Here is a 9,522-nt window from a genome sequence, read left to right on the forward strand (position 1 = left end):
CTACACCAAAGACAAAACACAAAGACACTAGTAACCAAGAACAAATGTTCCTTTTGAGGTTTTACACATTAGAATTACAATGACAATTACAGTAACACAAAGGCATACCAACCACAATATCATCAAATTCCATTTATTAAGTTCTCTTTTGCTAAACATTGCATCTTCCTTCAATTCTTCAATTTGAGTCGTTAACCCATCAATTTCGACAGCAACCTCAGATCTTGCATTGCTTATCTCATTGTTAATAATGGAGATTTTCGGCAATGCTTCTACAACCTCTTCGTATACACCTTCTTCCACCCACTTAAACAAATGCTCCTACAATTGTTAATTGATTAACTTTTATCAAAGAAAGCTAAAAAACACAAATTCATTACAAAATTAGTTACTTACATCTCCTCTGGTTGGACAACGAAAGTAAGGTCTTCCTGGGTTTTGCTTCGTACTCGACGTGTAGATGGCAACATCTAAGCCGCAATGACACTTTCTCGGAAAACCATGGCAACCCGTCCTCTGTTCTCACAATTTGATTGTCCAAAATTGCAACTCATATCTCAAAATCGTGAAGAAGAGAAGGTGAAGAGAGGATGATGCGAAATCGATTTTTAGGATTTGTAAAATTAGGGATCGAATGATTTGGGGATTTCGAGTTTTTTTTTAATTAGTCTAACGGGATAAATTTAACAGATGTTAACGGTGTTAAACGGAGGTTAGTTCTTCTGTTACCCAATTTTTCGCGATGTGTTAATTGGTGTTTTTTATAAAATGTGATGTTTAATTAGATTTGTCAACACAATTGGATGATTTAAATGGCCTTAAGAAAAGTTTAGGGTTTAATTGGCGTTTTTATATAAGTTGATGATTTAATTGACATTTTTCCCGAAAAAATAAGTCAATATAATTTTTTTTCTTCAAATATTAAAACATCATTGAACAAAAAACCGACACCTATCAAGTTCATATTGATCCGAAATTAGAACTGCCTCTTATTTTTTTCTGTGTTTTTGATTTATTTTTTGCCCAATTTCAACATAGAAGGCCTGCTAAGAGGCCCGTTGGAGAAGCTCTTAGCTTATACAATTTGGATCTGGCCAAACTATACGTAAGATTTACTCTTCTTTATACTACTACTCTTGATAACTTCTATCTTACACTTTGATTAAAAAAGAAAAGAAAAAGATAATTAGTAATTTGAGCAAGCAATTTCACATGAATCCCATAGTTATCTTATTTCTTTTTAAACTTTTTTTTTTTTTTTTTTTTTGGCAAAAAAGTGAAGTGTGATACGATGTCGTATTACTGTGAAGTGGCAAGTTCTAATTGAATGTGCCTACACAGAATTGAAGCTTTTCAGCGAAAAGTCGAAGAAGCAAATCCATCCAGAGGCGGGGAACCAAAGTAGCCAACGGATCCGTCATGGCAGCTCGTAAGAGAGCTTCTTCAGTCACTAATCCGGCCAAACCAGTTCCATCTGAACCTTCCCCGGCGACGACGGAGCAGAAAGCCACTGTTTCCGGAGAGGATTTCCGTCTCGCACCGCCGAAATTGGGTGTGATCTTTGTGATCTCTGCGCTTCTGTGTTCGCTTTACCTTTACCTTCTCTGTTTCCACTACAATGTTGACAACGGGCTCAAGCGTCCGATTCTTATTAACGCTGGGCTTAGCTTGGTTGGGTTCTTTGTCACACTCAAATTGATTCCTGTGGCTGCTAGATACGTTCTCAGGCGTAATATGTTTGGTTTTGATATCAACAAGAGAGGCACTCGTCAAGGACAAGTTAAAGTGTTAGTTTTTTTTCTTTTTCTTTCCCTTCTTTGATTTGTCTCTCGTTTCTTGTTTAGGTTTTAAATTTAGTATTAGTGGTTATTGTTATATCTTGAAATAGATGTCTCTTAAGATTTGATTTTGTTGAGAGGGTGGAAAAGAATGAAGTGTCTCTGTTTCTCATTGCTGGTGTTTACATGTTTAGGCTTTGATTTTGATCTCTCTGTGACATGATCTGACTTGTGCGTGTGTCATTGGTATTTTTTGATGTGCTTATTTTCTGCAAATCTTATTTCTTTGTAGGCCTGAGTCATTGGGAATTGTTGTCGGTATTGTCTTCTTGATAGTGGCGATAGTGTTTCAGTTCTTTAATTTCACAGAAGATTCGGTGGTAAGTGTGCTAATCTCAAAAGCTCAAAGCTTTGATCATTCACTTCTTTTGGCTAAGCGAGTCATTCATTTGTGAGACTTCTTTTTTTTTTTTATACCAATGTTCATTCTTTCTTTTCTTCTGCTTTTGCATGTGTTTAAATTCAGCGGTTATGTCAAATTACAATGTTTTGTCGCTAGATGGATGTGAACTGGGGACTTGGTAGCTGTTAGCTCATTTATTGCTTCGATGCAGTTTCATCAGTCTGGTTAATATATTTGTGCAGTGGCTTGTGGAGTACAATGCAGCTCTGGCATCTATTTGCTTCATGATTTTGCTTGGATTTGTAGATGACGTCCTTGATGTGCCTTGGAGAGTGTAGGTGCAGTTCTTGTTTTGTTGGATTAAGTTCGTTCTTTATTTTTGCTCGCGTATTAATTCTTGTCAATTTGCAGGAAACTTCTCCTGCCATCTTTTGCAACCCTTCCTCTGCTGATGGCGTATGCTGGACATACAACTATCGTCATACCGAAACCTCTAGTTTCTTATGTTGGCTTGGAAGTGCTTGATCTAGGTACAATTCTTCTTGTATTTAGTGTTGAACCATTAGTCGCTATGTTCAAATTGATTTTCCGTAATTGTATTTGTATCGTGGCAGGACGGATATATAAGTTATATATGGCGCTACTGGCTGTCTTTTGCACAAACTCTATAAACATTCATGCTGGTCTGAATGGCCTTGAGATCGGTCAAACCGTAGTTATTGCAGCTGCTGTAAGTTCTGCAGTCATAATGCGTCTTAATTTGTTTTGTCCCAATTTTCCTTCGGTTGGTTTCTCTTAAGTAAATATATGATGCATTCTCAGTTACTTGTAGATCCTGATACACAATGTCATGCAAATCGGAGGATCTGTTGATACTGAGTATCATCAAGCTCATGCCTTCTCAATCTACCTTACTCAGCCGTTGATGGCAACATCACTGGCAATGCTTGCCTACAATTGGTAATTCTTTCAACTTTGAAGTACTTATCTCTTAAATCTATCAGGTAAACAAACATTTCGGATTGCTTTCTCTAACCACATTCATGTCGAATCTTTGGTGTTGTTAGGTACCCTTCTGCAGTTTTTGTTGGAGACACTTACACAGTCTTTGCCGGAATGACTATGGCGGTTGTTGGTATTCTTGGTCACTTCAGGTGTACTTCCAGCCATACACGTCCATATTTCCCTGTACTTATAGACTCATCATCTGCAGTTTTGCGTTTAACTAAACTGTGAAACCTGCACAGCTAACTAACTCCATCTTTTGGAAATTCTCTTTCGCAGTGAAACCCTCCTAATCTTTTTTCTTCCACAAGTGTTGAACTTTCTACTGTCGCTTCCACAGGTTTGATTGCCTTTCTTCATCTATTACACTTTCTGTTGTTACTTTTCAGTTTCATGTCAAAGCATCTAACTTGCTTTGGTGTAACTGTTTTCAGCTTGCTGGCATTGTGAAATGTCCACGGCATCGTCTCCCTAAGTAAGCATTTTTTTTTTGTCATTTACATAAAAGTAACGCAAACACAGGACTGACTGTTACATAAAAGCATTACATGACTCGTTGTTCCTCTCACTTTTAAACCAGGTTTGATCCAGCTACGGGACTGTTGACGGGAACAAAAGATGGGACACTGGTGAACGTCTACTTGAGGATATTTGGTAGGAAATCAGAAAAGTCTCTATGTATTCATCTTCTTGTTTTCCAGGTAAACTTGTTAATAATACCCATATCATCTCTAAATACAAGTTGGTTTGTTTGTTAGAGAAAGAGAGAAATCACAAAATAATTGGTGTTTGTGTGTTATATATATTGCAGGGTCTAGCTTGCGCCTTTTGTTTCATGCTTCGACATTTCCTTGCTGGTTGGTACAAATAAAAATCCCTGCGACCAGAAGAATCTCTCTCTATATATATTTACATGCTGGTTGGTTGGTCCTCGTTTCATCTCTCTGCCTTCACAAATCACACACACAGACAGAAGTTGGTTTTTGTTGTATGTCCAATCTATTAGTATCAATCATTTTAGTTCACTTATATAGAGAGTTTCCCATCTAAGGAGAGTTTATCACAAATGAAGGATCCGTCTAAATTACACAAATCAATCATCATTGACTACAAGCGAAGACGGATTCGAACACTGTTCAGAGAACTATTTTTAGTTTCTTCCGAATCTAGCTAAAATAGATAGTTTCTCCGTAGCTTCTTCAATTTTTTGTACGAAACTTTGATAAACTAAAGGTAATTGAAAAAGAGAAAAATGTCGTCAAAATCACGAACTTTCAAATTGTGGCCATTTTAATCATAAACTTTAGGTAAGATCATTAAAAACATGAACTTCTGTTGACTTACCGTTTTAATCACCATATTTTTGTTGACGAGGACGAAAACGACATGTCGTTAAATCCCTAAACGGAGTAATCAGCCGGCGTTAACAACTCGTTAATACTTTTCCGTTAGTGTCAAAACGACACCGTTTGAACCCAAGAGAAAACAGATGAAAACCCCCAAATCGATCCCATTTGAAATCAAAATCCCTAATTCTCATTTCCCCAATTTGATTTTTCGATTCTTGTCTCAATCAAAACTCTTATCTCATTCCCCAAAAGATATGGGTTGCAATTCTGGGCAATCACTATGGTGAAAAGAATGTCCGCGGATGCCATGGTGTTCCCTCGAAGTGTCATTGCGGCTTAGATGTTGATCACTACACATCGAACACGCAAGCAAACCCAGAAAGACCTTTCTTTCGCTGTCCAAACAGAGGAGATGTATGTAATAGAATTGTTTTGCTTTTGTGTGTTTTCGAGTATTGATTCAAGTTTTTGTTTTTTCAGGACCATTTGTTTAAATGGGTTGAAGAAGGTGTGTACGAGGAGGTTGTAGATGCTTTACCAAAATTTTCTATCATTGGCAGAGAGATTGAAGATTTGAAGGAAAGGATTGAAGAACTGAAGGAAGATGGAATGTTGATCAAAAGAAACACTAAGAAATGGATGTTGATGAGCTCATTGTGCTTGGTGTGTCTTACGTTTAGTGTCATTGCCATTGTGATCCTTCTTCTTAAAACCAAAAACCAGAAATTTGTTCTTGGTTACTAGAGTCTTTTGTATTCTGTTTTGAGTTTGTGGTAATGTGACTTTGTAATGTTAGTTTGACAATGGAAGACTTTGTTGCAAGTATGATAAATAGAACTTGTTTTGACAACAAACCAAAAAACTTGACAACAAAACAAAACAACTCCTTGACAACATAGATAGGTTTTACTTTGGTCCTTGCCATTGTGAGAAAACAAAATAAAAAACTAGTTGGAACACTCAAACCATGATGCAAATCTACCAAGTCCTTGCCCTTGTGATCCTTCTCCTTGTGATCTTTGTGGGTGTGGTCCTTGTCTTTGTGATCCTTCTCCTTGTGGTCCTTCTCCTTGTGGTACTTGCATGTGTGCTCTTGATGCGTGTGCTCTTAAGACGTGTGCTCTTGATCCTTGTGGTACTTGAGAAGATTGAGATCCAACCGGTACTTGATGAGGTTGAGATCTTTGTTGTCCTTCATGAGCTCCTCCTTGTGGTACTTGAGAAGGTTGAGATACTTGTGGTACTTCATGAGCTTGTGATCCTTGTGGTTGTGGTACCTAATTCAAGTGTATGTCAAAAAAAAAACTTGTAAGCTATGCTAACTTACTTGTAAGCTATGCTAAAGCTTGTAAGCTAGACTAAACCTGATATTTTCGTGGTATTCCTCTTGGTCTCCTTGGCACACTAACGGTAGTTGGATTTTTGCAACTGCCCTTGTTGTGGCCTTCTTGATGACAGTTAGAGCATGTCATTATTCTTTTTTCTCTTGACATCTTCTTGGTATTTGAAGAAGACGAAGATTCATTTCTTCCTTTCCTCCTATCATGGTTAGAAGGCCTTCCGGGATTTCCTCTTCTCCATGGTGGTGGCAATACAGGCAACCGGTTCAATCTAGGCCACAATGGCATCCCCTGCACAGGCCTAATACCATCAAGGTATGTCTCTCGCCACCTTTTCTTTGTGTAGTAGTCGTTGACATAATCCTCAACCTTCTCTTTTTTCCCTATTATCACACATGCCACATGAGAACATGGGATTCCAACCATTTGCCACTTCCTGTATCCACAAGTTCTTGCTTCCATATCAACACTATAACCTACACCATTGTGCCATACCTCATGTATGTTGTTTCTGGCCATATATCTCTGGCAACATTGGGCTCCAGCAATTGCTTTTTCAATCTCAGCATGAGCTCTTTTTGTGAACCGTGTCTTCAACCTATCAGCTATGATGAACCTCTTTGCATTTCTGACCATGCACTGTCGTCTTATGTCCTCAAGCATATCGAGCAAAGGCTTTCTCCTGGCTTGTCTAATAGTCCTATTGAATGACACACTAAGATTGTTAAGATTGTCATTGCAGCAAGTACCAATCTTGAAAAAATCTCTTGACCAGGTTATTGGATTTGTAGCTTGCAGAGTGGTGTATGCTTCAGGATTGTACTGCTTGAGTTCTGCCATATTGTCATTGAACTGCCCTGTGGTGTAGCTGCGTGCTATCCTCCAAAAGATGCGTTGTAGTTCTTGGTCGTGGCTGTCTCACTTCCAATTATCCATTATGTGTCTTGCACATTGTCGATGCTCAGCTTGTGGAAGGATGTTACTTATTGCTTTAACTAAACCCTGCAAAAAATAATTATGAAGTGTAATTAGTCAATAAGTTCTAAAATGAAATATGAGACAACAAAACAAATTGAAAACCGTGAGATGTCTCATACTTACCGATTGTTTATCCGAAATGAGAGCTAGAGGTGTCATTGTAACTAGACCCAAACTTGCAGAGAGATGTCTCAAAAACCAGTCCCAATTATCATCATTTTCTATTTCTACAACTGCCCAAGCCAAATGAACAATCCTATTGTCCCCATCCCTTCCAACTGCAGCTAGAACATGCCTTTTTATATCCCATTTTATAAAAGCTCCATCTATTCCTATGATAGGTCTACAAGTTTTTTTCCATTTATCCTTTTGAGCTTTAAAACAGATATACAACCGAAAAAACCTCTGTTTGCTTCCAACCACTGGCCCTGGAATTGTCTCAATCTCAAATTCTGAGCCAGGGTTCTGATTCAATACCTCCGCTTGATAATCCCATATTCTTGCAAAGTGTGATTCATGACTAGTCTTTCTTGCACTCATCACCTTTGTCTTCGCCTTTGCACACTGATCTGGAGTTACTTCTAAGTTATACTCTCTCTTAATCTCAGCAGCCATCTTGTATTTTGTAAGCTTCAGATTTAATCTAAGCCTTTCGTCAAACAAGAAAGCTATAGAAGACCTCTTCAACATCTTTGAATACCTTGACCTAACACATACATGCTCATTCACATAAACTCTAATTTGCATCTTATGCTTCCTCTTCTCATATGAGCAATACACTCTCCAAGGACACGGAACACCATCCTCATCAACGTAGCAACACTTTGCACCAACCAAGAAAGCATTGGACCGATAGAGTTTAATATCATACCTTGTCTTCAACGAGTACATCAACACGACAAGCTTGAAGTCATCGGGAGAGTTGTATGTTTTCTCTAGCGCTAGCAAAGACTCTGGATCAGAGCAATCTTTAGGAGCTGCCTCATCTTTGTCTTCTTTTTTTATCTCGTCTTCGTCGTCCGACGACAAAGGATCCGGTAGCTTGTCATTGTCCCATATATCATCCTCACTCTCGGAATCGGAACCAACTTCCTCTGTTCTAACCATCTCTGGGAAATCATCTTCGATGCTTAAGTTGTCAACTTCTTCGAGAGCCGGTTCTTCGACATTAGCTTCTTCGACATTAGCTTCGTCATTTCCACCACCAATTGCATCATCAACATCATTGCAATCCTCATCTCCATACACCGTGCAGTCATCTTCACTGTCATGCTCAACTGGAGCCTCCAATTCGTCATCTTCATCACTTCTTTTTTTACGTTTTCCACGCCGACGTGAAGCTCCACCTCTCTTTCCTTTATCTCCAACAACAGATTCAGATACAGCCGGTTCACCACCTCCATCTCTGACATTAGAAATTGTTGGGTCTTCCGGTGGAGCTCGAACTCCATCTTCAACTCGAGGAGCTTCAATTAACCTCAGTGATTCGTCTTCTCCATCTTCAACTCGAGGAGCTTCAATTAAACTCATTGATTCGTCTTCTGGTGGAGCTCCAACAAACGATATCACACCTTTGTTTCTAACTTTCGGCATTTGGGATTGAGAAATCGATTTCGAAAGACAGAATTAGGGATTGAATTTTCAATTTGGGGATTTTTAATTGGGTTTTCTCTCGGGTTCAAACAGTGTTGTTTTGACACTAACGGAAAGTATTAACGACTTGTTAACGCCAGCTAATTACTCCGTTTAGAGACTTAACGACATGTCGTTTTTGTCCTCGTCAATAAAAATATGGTGATTAAAATGATAAATCAACAAAAGTTCATGTTTTTAATGGTCTTACCTAAAATTCATGATTAAAATGGCCACAATTTGAAAATTTGTGATTTTGACGAAAAATCCTAAAATATCTTTTTTTCTCGTTATAGTGATATAGTTGTACATTAAAGTATTAATTTTATTTTTAGGACAAAAAAAAATATGAAGAAGGAAAGTGCATTGTATTTTCAGACAGACTAGTTGTCGTACGACGAATACAATAAAAGAAAAAGAGATAGAGAATAGACCGGCCGGGTATCGAAAAAAGGAAAGAAAAGAAACCCCACTTATAGCATGCCAAGTGTCAGTACATAACAAGCGATCTATGTTTTATATAGTAAGAAAAAGCCCTTTTAGCCCTAAATATCCCAAAATTTTATCATATGTTCTTTCCTTATGTGGCTCTCTCTCTCTACTACTCTTTCCCTTTCTCCTCTTTCGATCAACAGCTTAACCCACCACCACCAAATCTCTCAGCTGAACCGTTTCTTTTCTCACCTCCGGTTATCGGATTAGCCAGATCTCGTCGTCTCGATTTCAGAAAAAGGTATTTTTTTTATTAATTCGATTTTTTTTAAAATTGAATTCGTGAATTTGAATTTGAAAATTGACGATGATGATGATGATGTTTAATTTTGTGGGTGAGAAATTAAAAAACAGGAGTTGAAAGAAATGGGAAGGGGAAAGATCGCGATAAAGAGGATCAATAACTCAACGAGCCGTCAGGTTACGTTCTCGAAGCGGAGGAATGGTTTGTTGAAGAAAGCTAAGGAGCTTGCGATTCTCTGCGATGCTGAGGTTGGTGTTATCATCTTCTCTAGCACCGGTCGCCTCTACGATTTCTCCAGCTC

General features: G+C 38.3%; 2 protein-coding genes across 2 annotated transcripts in view; both read left to right on the plus strand.

The window, feature by feature from the left end:
- On the plus strand, positions 1,316-4,257 carry LOC104781626 (UDP-N-acetylglucosamine--dolichyl-phosphate N-acetylglucosaminephosphotransferase-like). The gene is made up of 11 exons (XM_010506347.2): positions 1,316-1,787; positions 2,071-2,158; positions 2,424-2,515; positions 2,593-2,711; positions 2,796-2,911; positions 3,014-3,141; positions 3,249-3,335; positions 3,466-3,526; positions 3,621-3,661; positions 3,767-3,887; positions 3,998-4,257. The coding sequence occupies exons 1-11, from the start codon at positions 1,420-1,422 to the stop codon at positions 4,055-4,057; spliced, it is 1,281 nt and encodes a 426-aa protein (XP_010504649.1). The 5' UTR covers positions 1,316-1,419; the 3' UTR covers positions 4,058-4,257.
- Positions 9,010-9,522, plus strand: part of LOC104781628 (agamous-like MADS-box protein AGL16) — a 6,049-nt gene continuing 5,536 nt past the window's right edge. The window contains exons 1-2 of the mRNA XM_010506348.2: positions 9,010-9,218; positions 9,332-9,522. Of these exons, the coding sequence (XP_010504650.1) occupies positions 9,344-9,522 (179 nt within the window). The 5' untranslated portion in view covers positions 9,010-9,218; positions 9,332-9,343. The remainder of the gene's footprint in view (positions 9,219-9,331) is intronic.

This window comes from Camelina sativa, chromosome 4, assembly GCF_000633955.1.
Source record: "Camelina sativa cultivar DH55 chromosome 4, Cs, whole genome shotgun sequence".
NCBI lineage: Eukaryota > Viridiplantae > Streptophyta > Magnoliopsida > Brassicales > Brassicaceae > Camelina > Camelina sativa.